Here is a 23,748-nt window from a genome sequence, read left to right as displayed (position 1 = left end):
GCTGAGTTTATCCCAGCAATCCTGTGTGTTGCATCACGCCCTGTTAAGGGCACAGGGATGTTACACACAGCTCTCTGCACCCTGTGATGTGTGATCTCAGCTCCTGCCAGCTTTATTTCTGTCTCTTGTTTCCATATCCCAGCTTTTTACTGAATCTCAAGGGTAATGAAGAATTTCCTGGCTTTCCTCCACCCCACCAGGAGGAGCTGGTTGTGTTCCAAGGAGCTGCAGACATGGTCCTGTTGTCCTGCTTCTCACCTGCTCTCTCTCAGTGCCCAGAGCCTCGCTGGTGACAAGCATTGTGTGGTGCCAGCTGAGACTGCTCGGACCATTCCTTGTCCTTGAAGCAGATCAAAGGTGTTCTACAAACATGCAGCAAACAGCAGCCCTAAACACTGCAGCCCTGGAGAGAGATTTCCTGGGGAAACTCATGTCTAGAGGAGATACCTTGTGGAGTTACAATCATTTGTCACAATTTTATTTGGTGGGCAGCCAAAACCCATACCAAAGCCCCAGCTGCTTCTTGATGCTATTTTTATGTACTTATAATTGAATACCTCTCCATTATCTTAAAACTTGTGTGAGGTGGGGTTAATTTTTTTGGAACTTGCCTGCATTATGTAATGGCTAGGAGTACTATGATCTGCAAACAGTGGTGTTCCAGAGATTACTTGGAAACTGCTGTGACATCCCCCTGTCCCCAGGGCACTGACCCTCAGCTGAGGCTCAGTCAACATTGTGTGGGTTTGTGCTGCTCTGGAGTGGGAATCACTTCTCATGGTGATCCTGTAACATCTCTCCTCTCTCAAACATCATGAGGGTTTAATGAGGTCTAAAGCTCTCCAGCTTGATGAAGTACTCTTGAGGCAGCTGATCCTTTTCCTGCCCTGTTGACAGCTGCTTGAGAGTTTACTTGGAAGTGAGCTGGAGACAGCAGAGGGTTTTCTGGACCCAGATGTGCCACAGCTGCTGAGGGCCATGCCTTGGAGATGGTGCCTGTGGAGGGGCCAGATGTGTCACAATTCATCAGATTAGTTTTGGCACTCTTGGCTGCAGATCTTTGCCAACCTGGTTCCTCTTCACTGAAGGGAATAAGGGAACCCTCACAATATTTCCACCATAAATCACAGGCAGGCTAGGTGGGTAAGACAGGCTGGGATAAGTTTGGTACCACACTGATTCTACTTTGGCAACACTACAGAGTCTTTATTCATTATGTGCTTACCTCGACCAAAAATGTATGGACTCGTTATCCTGTAGTAAAACCTCACAGCACAAGGCTTGAGCCTGGAGCTGGAGAGCCACAGGGTGGGGAAGGCAGAGGTTTCCCTCTGCACACACTGTCACCAGTGGAGTCCCCTCTACTTTAGTACAAATGAAAGAGTGACCTGCTGTGCTCTGGCTAATGTGTAATTACACCTTCAACACAACCTCCTGCCCTCCTGTTTGTTTGCCTGTCTTTGTGTGCACAATCTTAAATGCCTTTAGGCTCTGCATTCAGCAGTGTTTGGAAAAAAACACAGTATTTCTCCTCATTTTCAGCCATTTAGGACTTGCCATTACCAGATTTCTACCATAAAAGTTAATAGCTAAATTCTTGATGCATCTCTGAGCTCTTCAACCATGTTGTTTTTTTCCTTTCTATGCAGTCATTTTCCAAATATAACAGAGGAAGATCCTTCTGGGATTAAAATGTAAATGAGACAAAGATGCAATAGCAAAAGACTAATTTGTTTTAATTCCCCAGTGAAAACATTCCAGTTATTAGATCTAGATTAATTGTCACCATCTTTTTACCATCAAGAATGTTTTGGTTTGAGCTGCTGATTAAACTCCTGCAACAAGGGGAAAAACAGAAGAAGTGATGTTACTGCTTGGTTTATTCTATTTTCTCCAGGAAACCATCACATCCTGCAGAGATGCTTCATGCACCTAGCTGATGGTTTGATGGCACAGACACAGGGTTGGGGCTGTCTGAGAGGTTTCCTGGCTCTGGAGAAGCTTATTTCATGTCATGAATCTCTCTGCCTGTCTGCACTTCATGCTATTAATACCGGGGTTTAGCAAAATGCAAGTTTGACATTTCATAACTTTCTATTTTGACCTCTCCTTGACCCCCTTGTAAACCATATTACTCAGTGAAAAACAAAGCCAGGAGGGCTCTGCCAGTGTCCCTGGTGGTTTTGGTGGCAGCACTGATGTCACTTGGCTCTGGGCAGTGTCACCCCCTCACCAGGTGCAGGGGGTGAGGGACAGGTGGCTCTGCCTGCAGCAGAACCTCTCACACAGCAGCAAAGAGGCTGCATGGAAATTAAAGTTCCCCCCCTCCAAATAGCCACAGAGATGTCAGGGGATGTGGACTGATCATGTTTGATGCCACTTGGAACATGCTGCTCAGGTGATGCCTGCACCCCTCCTGCTGCTCAGGAGCCACCAGACAGAGTTAGGTTCCCTTTAATTAAAAACACAGGCATGAAAATATTAGTGGTAAATCCCTGAAAGCTGGAGTCTTGTGGCTAAACACTGAGGAATGTGTTTTATCAGCCTGGTCATGCTCAGTGGTGGGGAGAGCACAAGGTACAAGGGTAACTGTGCTCACTGGGAAGGGAAGAGATGCTTTGTCCCACAACCAGTCTTTTGTGGTGGCATTGCTTGGAGTCCAGAGCCAAGAATTTTGGTGACTTGAAATCTACTCTGAAGTATTACTCTGTGTCTGTATGGGTTGATCCCTTGGAAAAAGTTCAGAATTTTATTAGGAATTTATAGGAATTTATTAGGAATTTATATTATTATCATTAATAAATGGGCCTGGTTTTTGAGGACTGGGATGTCTCTCTCCTAAAACAGGTCACACAAGGCAACTGCAGGGGATGTTCTTTAGAATGGCACCCAATTTAACATTTCTGGAGAAGGGAATTCTCATCATCCAGTGATGATATCACATCCCTTTGGTTTTGCAGAAAATTTCTGCCTATATTCTCATCCATTAATTCAGGAGCTCCATTTTAACTGTGGTTATGGATGGGATTTCACTGCTGCTGCATTTTATGATCAAATGGAACATGACAATAGAGCAGTTTTAAGAAATGGGGTGTGCCACTGAAGGCCCTTTAAAGAAGTGCAGAGGTACCTCTTTTGGCATTTACCAGATGCTGTTTTCAAGCAGCAGAGGATGGATTTTTTTATTTAATGTGGAAGCAGTTTCTAAAGGCTTTAATTGACTTGCAAAGATTCAATGAAGGAAAAACTCTGTTGGAATTATAGAGATGCAGCTCTTACCTTTGGCTGCTACAAACTACTTTGCATAAAAGGCATTGAATAAAATTATTTCCAAATACCCAAGTGGTTCACTGAAAATAAATAGAAATATTTTTGATTCTTGAGGGGGCCCAGGGGTTTTTCCCCAATCCTGTTTTCTTTTTCTTTTTCCAAGACAAGAAAAAACACTCAAGTTGTCCTCATTAGTCACTTTTTTGGGGGGAGCTTATGTGCTCCATTATATGGGTGGAGTGAGGCCCTGGCATATGTTGCCTGGGGAAACTGTGTCTGCCTCTCCTCTGGAAATGTTCAAGTCCAGGTTGGATGGGGCTTGGAACAGTGTGGTCTGGTGGAATGTGTCCCTGCCCTCCCAAGCCATTTTGTGATTCTATGATTTTAAATGTTGCTCATCAAACCTTGGGCTTCAATAAGTAAAAGCTGTTAGTTCATTTGATTAAAAAATGATGACCTGGGAACTGTCACAGCAATCTTTGTGAAGGTTGGACAGTGGGAGGAGAGGAAGAGTTTCAGATTCTGCTTTGCTCCTTTTCCTGGCGTGCCACTCTTATTTGAACAGCTCTGGAGCAGAGCACTGGGAATTACAATGGCAGACACTTATTTACATGGAATACCGTGATAGGGAAATGAGTCATTTCAAAGGGCATTTTGCAATTTTAATCAATTTTGTTGCTGCTTGCCAGCAAATTAAAAAACCTGCCCTCCAGGAAGTGTCTGCTGTCAGTGGATGAGAAAGCAGAGCCTGGTCCCAGGAGAGGTCCTGACATGAGTGGAGAGCACAGACAGCTGCTCTGAGAGGAGCCCAAGACTCCCAAATTGCTAGGAGGTCCTTTCTGACCCAGTGAGCCCAGGATTTCAGTGTCAGTCCCACCCTCTGCCCTCGGGCTGTTCTGCTTTGCTTGTGAGCTTCTCCTCAGAGCAGCAACAGCAGTGCAAACAATTACCACATTTAGACATCTTTAGAAATCATTTGTTTGCCCCCAACATCACCTGCTGCAACTGGTTTCCTGCTCTAGTTTTGAGTTTGCCACGAGTTTGTGTGGAAGTTTACCCAGAGGTGCCCTGCTGGGGCTGGCTGCAGGGGCCATTCTTTAGCATGACACACAATTCAGGAGCTCTGGAGAAGGAAATTCTCATCTTCCAGCTGAGAGTTGTTGCAGCTTCCTCGGCTGAAGTTGTACCTGCTTCTTCATTCCTCTGCTCCCTGGGCTTTCTGTCTGTCCTCCCACCTTCCATGCTGCTGCTAAGGATATGTCAAGCTCAGTTTTAGGTGTGTTTATTCTGTTTTGATCTTATTTTTGTTTTTTAACAGAACACAGAAAGTAGCTGCTGGGACAGCTGAATGCTGGTATCCTCACAGCATAAAGGGTCAGGGCTGTACCGAAATAAAACTCTCCAAATCGTCATGCTGAGAGTAAAGGTTTCTGGTCATTTTGAGTTTACTCAGTTTTATAGGAAGAAAGAAATGGCAGTAATAAAACATCTTACAGTTGTGTTATGAGGAGATTTTAAAGCTCCAGATTAACTGTGCCAGATTACAGCAGAGCAAGGCCCTGATTTTTTCCCCCTCTCAGTTGCTTCATGGTGCAAGTAGGGAAATGGGGCACGGACAGGGCTGTTAGCTCAGCCAGGGGGAGGCAAGGTTGCCCAAGATAAAAGGTCTGTGCTGAAACTGCACCTTCCCAGCCAGAGCAAACACTGCTTCATGTTTTCCCAACCAGAGCTCCATGTGAAAACTAGAATACACAGCAAACTGGTGAGCGTGAGCAGGGGCCAGAAGTCTGCAATGATCAGGGAATCATAGAATTCTGGACTGGGTTGGAAGGGACTTCAGAGCCCATGCTGTTCTAACTCCCCTGCCACTTTCCCCTATCCCAGGTTGCTCCAATCCCCGTCCTTGAACATTTCCAAGGATGGGGCATCCACAGGTTCTCTGGGTAACCTGTGCCAATGCCCTGTCACGCTCACAGTGAAGAATTTGCTCCCAATATCTAATCTAGGTCTCCCCTCTTGCAGTTTAAAACTGTTCCCTCTTGTCCTATCAGCATCCACCCGTGTAAAAATATCACTCTCTTTTTTTTTAATTTTTTAATTTTTTTAACGATGATGTGGTCCAGGGGCAGGACAGCAGCAAACAACTTGGAATGGAGGAGAAAAGAGCTGGGATTTAGCACGGGAAAGAGGAGGGATGCAGGTGGAAGCACAGGGGAAGTAAAAATGAACAATTTGCATTTAAGTAACTGCGGGTGGTTTAATTAATGCCCGCGGGGGGTGCTGGTGATGGAACGCGAGGGGACAGGGTGCTGCAGCGAGGGATGTGCCTGCCAGGGAGGTTGGGAGCATGTCCCCCGGGCCTGGCTCCGCAGCTGGGTCCTGCCAGTGTCCCAGCAGTGTCCCGAGGTGTCCCAGCAGTGTCCCACCATGTCCCAGGGTGTCCCAGCAGTGTCCCACCGTGTCCCAGGGTGTCCCAGCAGTGTCCCACCATGTCCCGAGGTGTCCCAGCAGTGTCCCAGGGTGTCCCAGCAGTGTCCCACCATGTCCCAAGGTGTCCCAGCAGTGTCCCAAGGTGTCCCAGCAGTGTCCCACCGTGTCCCAGGGTGTCCCAGCAGTGTCCCACCGTGTCCCAGCAGTGTCCCACAGTGTCCCAGCTGTGTCCCACCGTGTCCCAGGGTGTCCCGGGGGCTCGGCAGGCAGCGGCGGGGCGGAGCAGCGGCTCGGAGCCGCAGTTTCTGCTTTTCCCCACTTACACGTGGCATTTCTGCCCCGGCACACGGGACTCGCCTGGACGGAGGTGACGGGGGCAGGAGGGCAGGGGGAACCCGGGACTGGGGGCCAGGGGAGCAGAAACTCAGATCTGGGGTCTGGAGGAGCGGCATCCCGGGACTGGGGGCCAGGGGAGCAGAATCGCAGGACTACGGATGTGGGGAGCAGTATCTTGGGACGAGGGGTCCAGGGGAACAGCATCTCAGAACTGGGGTCCAAGGGAGGAGCATCCCGGGATTGGGGGTCCAGGGGAGCAGAATATCAGAACTGGGGTCCAGGGGAGCAGCATCCCGGAATTGGGGGTCCAAAGGAGCAGAATATCAGAACTGGGGTCCAAGGGAGCAGTATCTTAGAACTGGGGTCTGGAGGAGCAGCATCCCGGGACTGGGGGTCCAGGGGAGCAGCATCTCAGGATGTTTGAGGAGCAGCATTCCAGAACTGGGGTCTGGAGGAGCAGCATCCTGGCACTGGGGGTCCAGGGGAGCAGCATCTCAGGATGTTTGAGGCGCAGCATTCCAGAACTGGGGTCTGGAGGAGCAGCATTCTGGCACTGGGGGTCCAGGGGAGCAGCATCTCAGGATGTTTGAGGAGCAGCATTCCAGAACTGGGGTCTGGAGGAGCAGCATCCCGGGACTGGAGGTCCAAAGGAGCAGAATCTCAGAACTGGGGTCCAGGGGAGCAGCATCCCAGGACTGACCCCCCAACCCCACCCTTTGTATTCCAGGGCTCCCTGGGGAGCGTGAGCCCACCCGGCTATGCCAGCCCCCCCCGAGGCAGGGCGAGCCCCCGGCCCGCCGGACGGTGGCTGGGGGTGGGTGGTGGTTTTCGGCGCCTTCGTTTCCATCGGCTTCGCCTATGCCTTCCCCAAAGGCTTGGCCATCTTCTTCAAAGAAATCCAGGATTTCTTTGGCACATCCTATAGCGAGATCGCGTGGGTCTCCTCCATCATGCTGGCCACGACGTACGGTGCAGGTGAGTGACCCTGCACCTGGGCTGTAGGAGCAGGAATGTGCCAAAAATCCCCACCCTGGGCCAGAGTAGAGGAAGAGCAGCCACAGTGTCCATCTGCACGGGCACCATCCACAGATTTACTTTCTGATCGTGTTTCCAGATATTTGTTTAGGCAGCCAAGTCATATGTGGAGCCTGAGGGGCTCCTACCCAGAAATCAGAAGATTACCTATGAAAACTCTATGGGCATCAAGGGAAAAGCCCTGAGAATAGTCTGGTGTGAAATAACTAGGTCTGGGTTCCAGCCAGAGGGGGGTGTGGAGTAGAATAATAAATGAAATAGCTGCTTGTTTATTGTGGCAGTTGATAATCACAGCAATGAAATCGCCAGTCGTTCTTATCAGTTGTAAAGCAGTGCATGTAACTTTGCTCTTTTTTATTATTTCAATATCACTTTCATGACTGAATGAAATACATGGGCTGATTAAATCTTCAGCTGGAGGTGGACAGGAACCCACACTCTGCAATTGCAGGAAGCTTCATCAATATTTATCCTGTCTATTAAAGAGATCCTGAAAATAATCTTTGTTTTTACAAAGGGTTTTTTTTTTTTTCTTATTTCCTTAATAGTGCACTGTAGTGCTTTTTAAAAAGCACAGTTGCTAATGAAAATAAAGTTTGTAAGGTGGAAGCAAGGCTTGAGTCAGAACCTATTGTAATCCACCCTGTTGTAACCCAGACTTGGTCCTACAGCTCTGCAAAAGCTGAGCTCCTGTACAAGAACCCACAAATGGAGCACTTAGAGGGCAGAACCCAAGCAGTTATTTGGAAAGAGAAATTCCCTCGCTTGTCCCATTGGCTGTCCCATTTAACTGCAATAAATATGCCAAAGTATTTACCTGTGGCCTCCCTGGATGCCTCTGTGAATTGTTTTCAGCTCTTTTTTCATTTTTTCCAAAGAAAAAATGTTGTCCTTTCCTGTGGTATGGAAGAGATGCTTTGTGCCTGACGATGACCAAGTGAGGAACAAGCTCTGCAGATTAACCCTGCCCCTGGCAGCACCTCAAGTTGCTCACAGGGATTCAGATGGGGAGCTTGAGCCTCTTGGGGTTCAGCTCATGGCCAATGAGCTGGTGCTGGAGCAGGTGAAACTCTGCTTTGATTGCCTCTGCCTCCTTCCAGCTGCTCCTTTTCCAACCCACCTTCTTCTCTGTCTCTCCAAGTGTTCCAATCAGTGCTGTGTGCTCTGTACCTGGGATGTTGCAGTGGACTTTTATCCCAATTAACTGAACATCTCCTGCCTTTTTGCAGGAGCTTTAACTTTGCCCTCCCTAATGCTATTACACAGTGCTGTGGGGGATGATACAACTCAATTGCAGGTGACTGTACCTTTGTGCAATCACTTGCCTCGCAGCTGCTCAGTTATGTGCAGTTACCAGTCCTCCCCTCCTCTGCTCTGGAGTAAGAATGATGCCTGCTGGATCCTCCCTGTGACCCCAGCTGAGGTGCTGGGTGGCTCAGTGGCTGCAGACAAGGCGTGGAGTCAATGGAACACGGGTGCCCGAGTGTATTTAACACCTCTGCTTTGATTGACTGGGCATTTAACATCAGAGCTGAATGATTCCAGTGATTTGGAAATTCTCACTAAAGGACAGCTCCTCTGAGCTGGCCAGATTTTGCTCTGAGGCAGCACAGTTAGAACTGTGAGGATGCAAGGCTTGATTTACTCTGCTGAAAAGCTAAAGAACAGATTAACACTGGATTTTTGCTAATCTTCCCAAAACAAGAAATTCTAAAAACACCGAGGTTTCAACATACTCCTGAGTAAATAGCAGAGCTACCAAACCAGATGATTATTGCCACAGCACCTCCATCCCTTCCCTTCCTTTCCCACGTGGGGCAGAATGGTCAGGCTGTGTGGAGGTGCAGGTGATGCAATTCCACTGAGCATCTCCTGCATGAAGCATCAGACACATGTCCCTGGGGGGCTGGAGGGGACAGCAGGGCATTTGCTGCTGTCAGGGATGGGCTGTGGAGGGAAATCCCTGTGAGGACTGACCCATCCCAGCTCCCTCCAGCCCTAGGAGCTGCCCAGTACCCTGGCAGAGGCCAATGTTTTCACTGACCACAGCTTTTGTTGACACAGTGCCTTGTTTCCTTGTTCTCGTTGGTCTAAGGACTTGTTTTTGGACTATGCTGCTTACACTGTAACAGAGCTCGTGTTTACATCTCATAAATAATGCAAATGAAACTTATTTTCTGAAAATACATGAACTAACCCAGATCTCCACTGGAGAAACTGTGTTGATTTTGACAGCATGGATGCAGATTTACAGTGACCACCTGAGGCTTTGCTTGTAGCACCAAAGGAGTTCTAGTTTTTCAGACTAAAACTGAAAATCAGCAGCCAGGACTGTTTCTGCCCTTCACTTTCTGCTGAATTCCCCCAGGAAGCTGTTTTATACCAGCTGAGGCTCTGGCAATATATATTACAGAAGTTAATGTGTCTTATCCCCCCAGTTTCTTAATCTGAACTAGGTTGCAGAAAACAATTCTGTCACTATAATACCAGTAGTAAAACAGATTACTGTGCAGTAAAGTGGATAGCCTGGGCTTTATGATGGGGTACTTGTAGCTCTTGCCAGCGAGCTCCTGTTCAGCAATTCCACATTTCCAATTGCAGAGGGCACACTGGGAGGTTTGAGAGTGAGGAGCATGAGGGAACATTGCTTTTCCCTGACCAAATCCCACAGGCTGAAGCCCTATCAATCTGATAAAGAAGGATTTGTTTTACAATGTTTCTACTTTTCTCATTTTTCTTGTCATGGGTGAAGACCTCATTTCTTATCTCAAATGAGAAAGGTATTACAGAGCAGAATCTTTGATGTATGGGAAAAAAAAAAAAAAGGAAAAAGGATCTGATCAATGATCTCAGAGGTCTTTTCCAACATTAATGATTCTCTGATCTATAAGGGACCAAGGGCCATGGCATCATCCTTCCCTAAAGGTGCTTTCAGCTGCACCTGAGCACCCAGGTAACAGGCTCTGGGGGTGAAGAGGACACAGCAAATGTCCCGAAATGTGGAGCTCCACAGGGTACCCATCATGCTGCCAGATGCCCTGGGCAGGGCTGCTTTCTGCAAGCTGCCTTCTTGGGCACTATTTGCTGTGCCAACACAAGACCAAGATTCCCCAGGTTTTGCCTCACGTACAGGGATGAGTTTTATTTAGGAAGCAGTTTCATTGCAAAGCCAAAAGCCTTTGGCCTTTGTACCTCCTGATTTGGGCTGTGTGGTGGTGCCAGGTTCACACAACTGAGCTGCCCTTGTCCCACTTTTAAGGCTGACACATTTCAGGCTAGGCCACAGACGTGTCCCTGGGGATAGCCATTAGCCAGGGAAAGCAGGAGGCAGTGGAGCTCTCAGGAAAGAAAAGATAAGCAGTATTAATTTGCTAGTAAATTAGTTGCCCTATTCAGCATCAGGGGAAACAGTCAAACACTAAAAATAAGAAATAGTGATGCCACTAATTTAATAGCAGTAATGTTCTTGTAGCCCTTATGGTCTCCTGTAAGGCTGTAAGACAGGTAAGGATCGTGGGAAGAAGTAATATATTTTATCATGGCCAACTGTTAGAGCTTGAACAACGAGCCAGCCTCCTGGCACATGTGCCAGAATAGAGAGAACAATTTAATTCTAGGACAGCATCTGCATTTTCTTTTTTAAATTTTTTTTAATGGTGAGTGTGTGACCAAATGCTTCCTTCATCTTTATAATGGAATAGCAGGAATCATCCAAGGGGAGCTCAGAATGCAGATCCTCCTGCAGAGTCATTTCAGCTGCTCAGCTCCAATAGCTGGGGCTACACCAGGGGACATCAGAGCTCCTTTTTAGTAATTTTGAAGAATTTCACTCTTTTGTGATTGCTGTGCATGTTTGTATACAGCTTGTAGGTGTAAATATCTGCTGCTTCTGTTGCCCTTTAATACATAAAAAGCTCAGGCTCATGGCATCAGCACCATGCGTTGTTTTTATTCAGAATGTGCTGCAGTGGAGTCTTGTCTCAGTCTTGCTATAACCTGCTGTAAAACTCTCCCTAAAATCTCCAGGGCACTGCTCTAACACATCCAAATTTCCATTAAAATTAAGGAATTGCCATCTGTCTATTTTACAAAGACAGCATCAGAGAGCCACATTTTGCCAATACAAGAAAAATGAGACTGTTTTTGGTGAAAAAGACTCCACCTGATACCAACCTTGTTATATACTGGTTTGTAATTTGGTGAAGATCAAATTACCTGAAGATTTAATTCCAGAAATGCTCCACAACTAAATCTTTTATCCTAAAAAACTTTCTCCCAGAGCTTGTAAGTGCTTAATAGAGCATCTGCTAAAGCAGCAAGGAAGAGATAGGGAAGCTGAAAGTCCACCACTGACCTTGAACATTTAATCCAAATTTTTATAGCTGTATTTTATTATACTGCTAGCATGATAAATTGCAGTGACAGGTTTAGAAAGCACCTTACAACATGCAGTGGTGTAAAGCTATATTAATAATGAGTTGGATTCTGCAGCTTTTAACTTAATCAAAACTGCCAATGTTCTCTCCTGCTCTGGTCCAGACTCTGTCAAAACCTTCTCTGCCTCCAGAAGACCCCACCCAGGGCCCTCCACCCATCTCAGTTGCTCTCAAATAGCTGTGAAGCACTACAAGGGGAAACTGAGGCACAGGAGGGAGGTGGGTTTTTTCAAGGACAAGGTTATGTTCTCCTGTGTCAGCTCTCTCTACTGCTGGTTCAACAAACATTCACTCTCCAGTGGGGCTTTCACCAGGATTTCCCTAGGCATGTGCTTTTCCACCTGGGTGTTTTGTGGAGGCTGAAACAAAAGGAGGAGGATTATTCTGTTTATTGAGAGTGCTGTGGATATCCAGCATCCTGCTGTCCTGGCCCAGGCCCTGGCAGGTGCTCCCTGGAGCTGCCTGATGCTGGATTCACCTTTTTCCTTACCCTCCCCTCCTCTTGGAGTCCCCCTCAATCAGCCCCCCCATGCTGTGGGAACAAGACATCTTCCCATGCAGGGGCAACCCCTGGGGTAGCAGCACCATTAGAATCCTAGGTTTTGATAAGAAAGCTGGATGAGGAATAGTTTGATTTCTGTAATGAATGGTGCTGCAGATTCATATACTTCTGACTCTCAGAGAGCACTCCAGCTCTGCAAGGTCACCACGTATGGGCTTGTATTTTTTATTTTTTAAATAGCTCTGTTCTACTTAAGAGCAATAATAGCACTATAGGTTCAGGTGAAATATTTCTGTGTTGGTGGACTTGGTCACAAAGCTTTATCATTTTGCCCTTCAATGGAGCTACCAAGGTCACCAGGCAGCAGCAAGAGTTGTGATAGACTTAATAAAAACCAAGATTAAAAAGAACTAGGAAGAAGGAAGAGTTTTGGCTGGGGGCTTGTTAATGGTGTTAAGCTAAGGAGTAAGTTATAATCCATTCCCAACAAGTGGAATTCAAACATGTGAAAGGTTCTTCCCCCAGAGCATTGCAGCTCTTCTGCCCCTGGATGGGCTCTCCAGTGATCTCTTGGTCAAGTCATGCAGGGCTTCCCAGGGCTGCTTTTGGAGCAGCATGTTCCTCCAGGAATGGATGTTCCAGCTGCACAGGGAACTCCTGTTCTGCAGCTGGGCTTCCAGGGGTGGAAGGGATCAAAGCCAGCGGTCCTGGCCAGGCAAAAGGAAGCTAAAGAAATCTGGGAGAGCAGCTCAAACACTGTGATGTCATGACCTTGTGGAGGTGAGCAGCTGTGATCTGCTGCGTGGTGAGATCCAAACCTGCAGCTGGGGAAACCACTGAGTGCTGTCCCTTTGCAGAAGAGGTTATTAAATTGCCTAAACATGAAGTGACATGAAGGACCTTGGCCACAGCCCCAGTTTGGGAGCTGCTGGCCTGTGGCTCCTCCGTGCCCCCCAGGAGCAGCATCCAAGCTGGGTTATCTGGAAATTGAAATGCCAGAGCACTGATCAGATAAGACTGCTGGATTAGGAAGAGAACACTTCGTCTTTCTGAAGCTTGGGTCTTGTCTGCTTTGTTTTTCTTCTTCTTTCTTTCTTTTTTTTTTTTTTTTTGTTTTTTTTTTTTTTTTTTTTTGTTTTTTTTTCCATCAGGTTGCTGCTGTGGCAAATGTAAGTATTTCTGATGGGAGGTCAGGGTCCCTGTGTTCCCAAGGGCATGCCTGGGGTGCAGGGGAGGGAGGATTGCTGCAGCCTGGCTGCTGCAGTGGATCCTTTCCCTCACTACCTTCCCAGCTGAATACAGTGCCAGTCCTGCCCAGGAGACCCAGCAGCACAGGACTGACCAGTTTGATGAGTGAATAATGTGTGTCCAGACAGTTTCTCCCATGCTTGGCTTATGCACACCTCACAGGGTTTGTGCTGAAGCTGCAGCCATTATCCCCTAAAATGAGCTGTTTTCTTCACCTGTGTGGAAGCAAATGCAGCATCTCTGGGGCCAGGTTAGCTGTTGAAGCTGCTGTGGCATGTGCTGGATTTTAGCCCCCTTATTTAAAATCGATTATTTGCAATGCAAAGTAGCACTAATAGAAGGCATCAGGGTGATTTAGGTGTGGACAGGTCTTTGGAAGCTGCTCTGTCAGGTCTGGCAGAGGAGTATTTGAGACTGTGGCTGTCAGCTGGGGCGTGTGCTCGCTGCCACTTGGCCTGGGTGTGTGGCCATCCTGAGGAAGGGTTGGTGTCTGTGGGTTCCTCAGCCCATGCAGGTGAGGCTGATAATTATTAGGCTTCATTATGAGCAGGTACCACCAGTTATTCTCCAGTGACGTGGAGCAAGCAGGAGCAGGGCTCAGTTACCAAGGGTGAGCAGCAGTTCTCCACACCCTGGTGCCACAAACACTTAAAAGCATGAGCTATCCAAGCTTCTTCTGGCATGACAAGGAGTGAAAGGCTGCAGGTTTTAACCCTCTCATCCCTTTCCCCCCAGGTTTGCAGCTGGGCCCCGTGTTTTCTCAGGCTGCCTCCCTTTCAGGCTGTGTGTGCCCCCTGTCTCCAGAGGCTGCTGGGTTCTGGCAGCACGTTAATAACGTGGGGACACTTGCTTTCCTTTGGGGGGTAATGAGGAGGTTGCTCTGTTACCATGGGCTGCTACCCTGGTGGATAAATTATGAAGCCCAAGGCAGTGTTGTTATTCCACAGAGGGAATGAGATTATTACTGAGGAAATTGCAGGCCTGCTCCTGTCGTTGTTTTACTACTGGTGTAGTAATAGACTTTGTTCCATTAGTATAAACGATTTCCCCCCCTTTCCCTCTCCTCTGAGTACGTTGCACTCCTTCTTATGTCCCCAGTGACTCCCCACAGGCAGTGGCAATCATGGCATGCTGAGCTCCTATTTGTATTTTCACAATAGTATGGAAAATATTAACTATCTGGGCAGTTCTTTTGGTGCTGACCAATGTCCCTGTGCAGGAGCAGCTCTTTAGAGCCACTCATCACTGTGCAAAAGCAGGAAGAGCTGAGCTGCAGCCCCAGCCATTGGGGCAGTGGGGATCTCAAACCTTCCAGCCCTGTGGTCTGGGCAGTTGAGCATTTTAGTGTTGTTGTTTTATCGCCTGTGTGGCCATCAAATGGTCTGACCAGCAGACCTAGAACATTTGCACTGGCTCTGTGCCACTTTACACTGTCAGAAGGTCAGTGTTGTGAAACCTGGAAAAGAACCCATGTTGCTGGAAGCCTCTGGGTTACAGATTTTCAGGGCCTCAGCTCTTAGCTGCTTATCTGAAAGCCCTGCAGAGAAATATTGCAGCAGAAATTCATCCAGCACAAGTTCCTCCAGAAAGGAGGAACACTGTTACTATTAGTACCAGGTTAAGTTAAAAAAAAATAAAAATGACAAACCAAACCTTACAAATAAGGGATATATATACACACAGGGTCAGAGGTATGGGAGAGAAGAATGTTTTAGTCCCTAATAGAAATACATCAGTGTTTCACACCGGCACTGGAAGTATTGCAGCTCATAAAAAATTCATAAGGCTTGCTGAGGAAAACAGGAAGGCAATTCAGGTGTCTAGTTTTTGAGCACTGTCATACTTGCAAGAGTTTAAGCCAGTCTGGATTGATATTTCTTGTTATATGCCAGCTCTGCATTATGATCCTCTCTGGATCATAGTTCAGTGACTCAAAAAGAATGAATGACAAGGTGGCCTGGCTTTGTGGAGGAGAAGAGAGGAGAGTCCAGGGTATTTTGCTTTTTCTTTATGGTTTTACAGTCTCCTCTTCAGGGTCCTTTTCACTTCTGCAAACACAAAACTCAAGGTGAAAAGTAATTGGACAAGCTAACAAATGAGTTCAGGCTTGCTGCATTCCCCACTGGTGAGTCTCTGTGTTTCTCTTGCCACCAAGAGCAGCCTCTTTGACACGGCCTTTCATGTACCAGCTAACAAAGAATGGAAACCTGCCACAGGTATGAGAAAAGAGAGGCTTTAAACAGGACAGGCACTAAACCAGAATGATTTATATGGGCTAATATATTTCATCAGTCATCCAGGGGCTCCATGATCCCAGCTGCATCTTTTGGGGATATTTGGTGCAAATTGTTGCTCTCCAGGCTGCAGAGTTTTACTGCAGGCAGAAGTGGAAGCCTCAACCAAGCTCTGCAAGGGTTTGGGGTGTAAAGTGCAGTGCTTCTGAGCAGGCATTCCTTGCTCTTACCATGGGCTGATGGAGACGATGGAGAGTGTCCCTGTGAGCCAGAGGAGGCACAGCATCCCCACCGTGTCCTCTGCTGTCCTGTGCTGTCCCCCTGCAGTGGATGACAAAAGATGGCCATGGCTGGAAGTTCATTGGAAGGGAGGAAGTCACTGGGTCATGGAAGGGGCTGCCATGTGGCTGGGTGGTTGGGAGGGAATGCCATCCCTTCCTGCACCGAAACACCACCCTAATGTCAGCATTCTTGTCACTGGAATGAACTGGGGTGCAAGGGGTTAATTAAATGATGCTTCTAATTTCATCATGAGGAGTTGCAGTGCTGTGCTGGTGGTGGGGACAGCCCTGACTGCCCTGCTCCCTGAGCAGCCTCAGCACACCAGGGACATTCTCAGCAGCTGGGATGGCTTTTGCTCCTCACCCTGACTTTTCAGGGACTTGCACAGCGTTTGTGTGGCTGCTCCTGCAAGGTCAAGCTGGGTAAATGGCAGCTTTCTGAGAGCTTTGCCAGCTGTTTCCCTTGCCCTCTTCTCACCTGATGCTGTAAATTAAGAAGCAAAAATCACCCTGACTCCTCTTAGCTTCTCCTTGCAGGAGGGAGCAATGGCTTCATTTGGATGCCAGGACAGGGAGCCTGTGGTTCCTGCTCGTTTCACCAGGCAGGTTTTAGCAGCTAAAGGGGTCTTGGGATCCAAGCTGCACACACTGTTACCGTAAATGCTTTCTCTGTGGTAATATACAGTATCTTTATTCTTTCCATGCCAGCTGAATAACTGGTAAATGACAGGTCCTGCTTTTCAATTCCACCGTGCTGCCAGGGCCTGTCACGCTTTTAATTTGTGCAATAGCTGCAAGCATAGCAGTAATTGTGTTTCTCATTTCCCACAACTGCAGTGCTGGCTTTGTGTTCCCTCTTCTCCAGTCCTCCTCCCCAACTTGAGCTATTTAATGTTTTCTGAAGCTACCCCACAATGCTGCTGGTAAACTTATCTAATGTTTGATGTTTAATGAACTTTTTCCCCTCAAGGAATACCCTGCAGGTGGCATGGGGCAGAGCAGGGCAGGAGGGTGCACTCAGAGCTGCTGGGTGTGATGCTGATTGCTGTGGACACCTGGGCAGGGTGAGGGGTCTGTGTGTGCTCTGTCACCTGCCCAGGCTGGCAGGGCTGGCAGCTGAAGAGTGCCCAGATCCCAAATGTGACAGATTGCATGTGCCACTTTCTGCACAGAGATGGGACAGATTTTGAAAGGCTGCTCAGCTAAAGCCTGTGGATGTTTCTGTAGGTACAAATGACTTAAGTGGAAGTAATTTTGGGGATGTGATTTTGCATTTGCTTCAATGCCTTTGAAAGGTCTGCTCAGGACTGTGACAAACCCTTCAGCCTTTGAGCAGCAACTCAAGGAAATTTGGTTTCCCAACTATTTGAGGCTCTGGGTTGGATTTTTTGGTGTCTCATGAAAGTCAAGGTTTTCCTGCTGGGTCTGGACTCTTTCAGGCTGTGAAGGAGAAAGGCTTCTGTGCTTCTGAATTTTGTCACAGTTCCCTGTGAGCTCAGTCCAGCCCAGGCAGGTGATGCCCTTGAGAGCACAGCTCTCCCATCCAGGCTGGCAAACATGGGTCTGATTTTCCTGTTGTAAAACTGATAGTTCTGGTTGCAGCAGATGAAGGCTGTTTGCTGAAGGTCACACAGACCTCCTGTAAAACATTGCTGAGAGATCACACACAACAAGAAAGGTGAAAAGTTTCATTCTCCTGGCTTAATAAGTGCTTGCTGTGTAGCTGGGATGTGGCTGAGGACACAGCACACATGGAGTGTCCCCAAGGACACACAAAGGCTGCTCTCATTTGTAAAGCCAGTAGTTGGGATACAAACATTTATTTCCCTCTGCTTCAGCCTCTTCCCTGGGCTGTCCTGATAGCTGGGTGAATGTTTCCTACTCTCAGTCCCTTCCAGTTCATTATCTGCTGTCATGGTCCAAACCCATCCTTCCTGATGGGTGAAGCCAATACAATAATCCTCATTTCCTTCCTCCTAAGCTGGATGCTGAGAGAGTGGGACATATGTGAGCAGTCCTGGTTTTCCTCTCACGTCAGGGGCTTCTCTCCATGGTGGCTGTCCCAGGTCAGAGCAGGAGAGGAGCCTTAGGAATATTGTGGGCTTGAAATGCTTTGCTCCATGGCCCAGTATCCTATAGGGTGGAAGCCCTCTGCCAGTGGGTGAAGGTAATTGAAACCACATTTTCTTAGCTGAGTAATTAGATTGATTCTGCAGAAATGCGGACATGTGGAAAATTGAAAAATGGAAGAATTGGATGCCCTTAGGCTGCAGATGAATATGTTGGTGCCTTTCTGAGAACACTGGCTTGATCTATTGAATTACAGGATGTGCTGAGACCAGCTCAAGCATGGTGCAAGTGCAGGCCCCAACCAGGGGAAACTCAGACAGGAGGGAGTCTCTTTCTCACTAATCTGAAATATGTATCCCTTTCCACAGAACTTCTCACTGAATTCTCTAGTGCTCCTTTCAGGAAAAGGATGCATGTGTGTGAATCCAGTTACAGGATTAGCAGAAAAACTCTCCATGTAATTATACACACAGAGAAATTCTAATTGAATGGTGCATTTGATGGGACCAGATCACAGTTACAGGGATGTTGTTGAGACTGTGCTTGTGTGCATTTCATTTATGAGTATTTTGACTTCACACATCTGGTGGAAAGTATTTCTATGGGCTTCATTGCCCAGATGAAACCAGCCATACCTACTGTTTTCTATTCTTGCACATTATAACAACTGAGAACTCGTTTGGATGCTGTCAGCCACGCTGAGGGAGTGTTGTGGTTTCTGGGTTTCATTCCTGTGATCAGGAGTGCTGTGGTTTTCAGGGTCTGGAGAGAGCTCTGGAGCTCTGGAGCTATTTCTGGCTATCTCCAAAGATAAATATTCTGCCATGGCTGTGTGGTGAGGTAGGTCCCACAGCCAAACTCTTCAGAGATGTCTGTGAGTTTAAAATACCTGTTTGCAGTATTGTATGTGTGGGTGGTGGGAGAAGTGGCAGGAATGAAGGCAAACAAGAACACTGGGCTCTGAAACACCACGACTGTATGATGAGTAGCACCACAAATAGCCAGGTAAGTTCAGATATTAAATCTGCCTGTATTCCCTTTCTTCATTTCCAGTATGACTTTTGAAGAATTTTGATTTAGGATTTTTGGGTAATACAGAATCTTTTCTTTACGTCTCATGACTTGGACTTCTGTACTGCTCTTTGCCCTTCAGCTTGCCTTCTCTAGCTCTGACTTCTCAGTCTGTTCTAACTTCAGAGCTGGCTTTTCTTTGAGCAGGTTGGTCCTGAGGTACCATCAAAGTCCTTCCAATATATATCATACCATGACTCTGATTTTTACTGGTCTCACTTCCTCAGATTTCAATGCTTTGTTTTAGTGTGCACAGTTTTTGTCAAGCCATTTCCCTCTTTCATAATTTTGCACTGCCCTGAACCTCCTTTTTGCATAAATGCAAGTCCAAACTGGTTCTTTTGAGCTCTAGCTAATCCATCATCCCAAATCTTTTCTACCTGCATGGACTGCTATTAAGATTTAATTAACAGTGTTCTGCTGAAGCTTTGGTCCTGGTCAGCAGTATTGGAATTGCATTAAATAGAGGAATTAAAAATGCAACAGCGTTTGTGATATCAGCCTCGCAATATGAGCCACCACTTTGTGTGTATAGTTTAACATCATGATAAATCAGGAAGCTCCTGATCCAGCTGGGATCCTGTGTTCACACGATTTGTTGTTGCTGTTTGCCTTCTCAGGTGACACTTGTAAGTCCTGGGGGCAGGAGCTGTCACTGACTACACACCCATGGCATTGGACATTCTGCCATCTCCACATGGAAGATCTCTGCTTTTCCATTTTCTCCCTGAACTCACCCTAGGAGCTGTCAGCAGCACTCAGGGCCATTGATATTGCAGAGCTTTACCTGTTTTGTGTCAAACATGCCTTCTGTTGAAAGATGTGACCTCAGGGTCCCTTTTGCCCTCTTTCCCCAGGTCCCATCAGCAGCATTCTGGTGAACCGCTATGGCAGCCGCCCCGTGGTCATGTTTGGGGGGCTCCTGTGTGGTGTGGGGATGATCTCAGCTGCCTTCTGCACCAGCATCCTGCAGCTCTACATCTGTGTGGGTTTCATCACAGGTGAGAACAAAGCATCTCCTTCCCCTCCACGTGAGAGGCTCCCTTCTGACGGCTTGGGGCTTCCACACCTGGGCAGTGTGTGCACCAGCACAAACACAATGGGAAACTGGTGAGAGAAAAACCTGGTGAGATAAAAATCTGGTGGGACAAAGGCCCTCCTTATCAATGCTGCAGGTGAACTTTAGCAAAGAGCTCTTTAGCAGAGTGAACGTTCCGTGCCCAGCGCGGTTGGACACGGCGAGTGGGATCCAGGCAGGGCTGTGCTCTCTGCAGTGGGATCCAGGCAGGGCTGTGCTCTCTGCACTGGGATCCAGGCAGGGCTGTGCTCTCTGCACTGGGATCCAGGCAGGGCTGTGCTCTCTGCAGTGGGATCCAGGCAGGGCTGTGCTCTCTGCAGTGGGATCCAGGCAGGGCTGTGCTCTCTGCACTGGGATCCAGGCAGGGCTGTGCTCTCTGCACTGGGATCCAGGCAGGGCTGTGCTCTCTGCACTGGGATCCAGGCAGGGCTGTGCTCTCTGCACTGGGATCCAGGCAGGGCTGTGCTCTCTGCACTGGGATCCAGGCAGGGCTGTGCTCTCTGCACTGGGATCCAGGCAGGGCTGTGCTCTCTGCAGCTCCGTGCTCTGGGCCAGGTGCTGGGAATGGCCATCAGTGCCCTCAGCTCCCCCTGAAGCAAACCCAGGTTGATTGTGCTCTGCCCTGGGCATGGCAAGTCCTTCTGGGTACAAGTGTGACTATAAAGAAAGCACCCTTGTTCCTATTTTACTGTGTGTTATCTTCCCTCTGTGAAATACACGAGATGAGATTTCAGGGGCTTGCTTCAGTTTACTTGTGATGTGAGGAAGTCCTTTATCTGAAAATAAGAACTGCTGGAATTGACTTAAAATGGCAACAATCTTCTTATTGTGAAAAAAAAAAACAACCTGTGTTTCCTTCTTGAAGTTCCAATTTGAACTGCCTGTATTGAAATATGAAATTCCATATTGGAAACTCTAGCAGAATAATGCATAGGCTCAGTCCAGCATCTTTAAGGCCTGCAGGTGCCAGGTTATTGCTTTTAAAGGTAGATGGATTAGAGCTCTACACCTGTGTGAGTATAGATGCTTAATTGTAAGTATTTTTGTTTTATTATTTTGGATTAGGTACAGTCAAAGTTTATTCCAGTGCAGCTAGGACATCTGCTTGAAAACATGACACAATGAGTTCAAAATTGGCTTTTGAGGTTGCCAGGTGTATGATTTAATGAATGTTCCCAATCTCTCTGCAGATGCATTAAGTGTTGCTGCTTTCTGAATGTGAAAATGTGAGCTCAACATTTAAAATCAATAAAACCAGCCACTAGGAAAGTAAATTTGGACAGAAAGTTTTTCACCCTGTTCTTCTGTATCAATATTACTTTATTAACTCTGTACAGTAGTGAATAAATCCCTGTGTAGGATTCCCTCTTTTAAACCTTACTTTTCCTAAGGACTGTCACTGTAATTAAATGAAACTGTGTTATTCTTGGATGAATAAACCTTGCAGATTCCTTGAAACAGACTCCAGGAACAAAGTGATGGGAAATAAAAATAACCAACGTCTCCCATATTTCTTAATGCATAAGTTTGCAGAGCTTCCTACTAAACAAATTTCCTCTAGGAAGGCAAAGGGGGAAAGTGACAGGACAAGGGGGAATGACTTTCAACTGACAGAGGGCAGTTTAGATTAGATATAAGGAAGGAATTCATTATTGTGAGGGTTGGGAGGCCCTGGCACAGAGAAGCTGTGGCTGCCCCATCCCTGGAAGTGTCCAAGGCCAGGCTGGATGGGCTTGGAGCAGCCTGGGATAGTGGAAGGTGTCTGTGCCCATGGCAAGGGAGCTGGAATGGGTTTCAAAATCCCTTCCAACCTAAACCATTCTGTGATTCTAAGTTGACTAATGATGGATTAGCATATGGAAACCATAAATCCTTTGCTAAAAATATTTCATGCATTTTAGTGAGCAGAAGGACTCAGACAAGAAACAGGACTGTAGGAAGGCACCTAGGTATTTTAGATGTTTTTAGATGTTCTAAAGCTAAAAGGTGACAGGAGGGAATTCTGTGCATAACCCCAGTGGACCTGGGATTGATAGAGCTCTTGCTTGGTCCCTGAATGTGTCTGCAAGTCTGGTCCATCACCAGCACAGAGAGCTGTCAGTGTGGGCAGTGCTCACAGGTGACCCTCGTGCCATCCCCGAGGTACAGGGCTAAAACACCCACATCTCTTTGTCTGCAGTGCTGTTTCCTCTGAGCAGAGCTCATCTTTTGTGTGCATCTTTCCCTGCTGCTTGCTGAACAAGGGCAGCCGTGTGGGTGAGGTGTTGGCTGATAACCCATCATCTCCAGGCACAGGGTGTGTGCTGGGGAAGGAATATTAATTTGACAGAGAAGGGAAGATGCTTGTAAGCCTGTTAACATGCTGGATGCCTCTAATTAAGCTTGAAGTATTTTTGCTGGTCAGGCCTAACATGGAAGCATTCAAGGGCAATTATGAAGCCGCCTGCCCATCACGCGGCTGCGACAGCGCTGCTGCACGAGGAGAGAGGCTTTTTTAAAGGGGATTTGCAGTAACTGTAGAGCAACCTGTAAACATCACACTTTCCTAGCCTCCTTCCTACTAGCCTGGAAAGAAAACAGACCGATGTAAAAGCCTGTGCTCATGTAAATCACAGGGATGGAGGTAAAAACAAGGTCTTGGTACGAGGAGGTCTCTGCTACAGTTCTGTGCCTTTGGCATATTAATAGAAATCTCTTCAGAGGAGCAGAGCAGGAAGTATCTGTTTGCAGTGGAGGGATTAGACACGGCAATCTCAGTTGCTGACTTGATTATGCCTGTTTCCATTTGCATGCAGAGCAGGAGCCAGGCTCTGCTGGTGGAGGCTGCTCTGTCCTTGATGACACTTTGCATGCACTGGAAACCCCACAGCCCCTTCCCATTTGTTTCCCTGCAGCTCTTTGAAAAAGAAATGGGGTTTGCAAGCTGTCCACCTGGACAGATGCCAGCCTGGATGCATTGAATAGGTGTTTCAACATGCAACCTCTTCTGAAGTCTGAGGTAGAAGCAGCAAATTCCAAAGCTAATTGCAAGGTAGTAACGACTGGTGAGAGTTTAGTTCAATCTGCACCAATTAGACTGCCATGAAATAAAATGGGATTTTGGGTGAGGCATGTGGGCTAATGAGAGTAGAGTCTTTGCCATGGCTGTAAATGTTGAGCACTGAAATACCTGGTCTGATTGTTCCTTTCCAATAAAGTAAGAACAAGATCAATAACTACACAGCTGAGTCCTGTAGCATCACTTATTTCCTTCTAATATGAGTGAAATGTATTTAATCCAGGAAAGGACACTCCCTCTGGCACAGGTTTGCTTCTGCTCTTGCAACACCACTGACAGACCTCTCTGTCATATCCCTGGGGAGAAAATGTGGTTATTGAGTAACAATTCCAGCTATGGAAAAGCTGCTGTAGTTTCTGAAAACTGCAGTAAAATGGATGTAAATATTTCCTACTTAAGTCAGCCAAAAGCTTAAAGTAAATTGAAATTCCAGTTATTCAATTTGAAACTCTCCAAATTTAATTAATGGGAAGAGCATGAGGTAATATTAAATTAGATTTGTCTGACTGGTAAATTAATGTTCACATAATAAAAAAAATTAGAGATGATTATTGTTTAAGTGGGTAGCTGGCATCCAGTCTGATTTTCCTCCTTTGGAAGACATGTAGTGTGTCCCTACCAAAAATGACCCTGTGGAAATGATGGTTCAATTTCTGCCCTTAATGACCAGCCTGGGAAATGGGGAATTAATGCAAACTC

At 47.1% G+C, this 23,748-nt stretch overlaps 1 protein-coding gene across 4 annotated transcripts in view; it reads left to right on the top strand.

Annotated features, from left to right (window-relative positions):
* Positions 1–23,748, top strand: part of LOC111934983 (monocarboxylate transporter 2-like) — a 41,157-nt gene that overhangs the window by 10,386 nt on the left and 7,023 nt on the right. For 2 of the 4 annotated variants that reach the window (XM_086845804.1, XM_023935164.2), the window contains one exon: positions 19,771–19,914. In XM_086845804.1, coding sequence (XP_086701930.1) covers positions 19,771–19,914 — 144 coding nt within the window. Of the gene's footprint in view, positions 1–5,995; positions 6,068–6,763; positions 7,012–13,891; positions 13,963–19,770; positions 19,915–23,748 lie in introns of those variants that run through there. The other 2 variants (XM_086845805.1, XM_023935166.2) reach the window with 2 other exon arrangements.

Source organism: Cyanistes caeruleus, chromosome 11, assembly GCF_971803275.1.
Source record: "Cyanistes caeruleus chromosome 11, bCyaCae1.hap1.1, whole genome shotgun sequence".
Lineage (NCBI taxonomy): Eukaryota > Metazoa > Chordata > Aves > Passeriformes > Paridae > Cyanistes > Cyanistes caeruleus.
The sequence above is the reverse complement of the archived record's forward strand: the minus strand, read 5'-3'. Positions and strand labels throughout refer to the sequence as shown.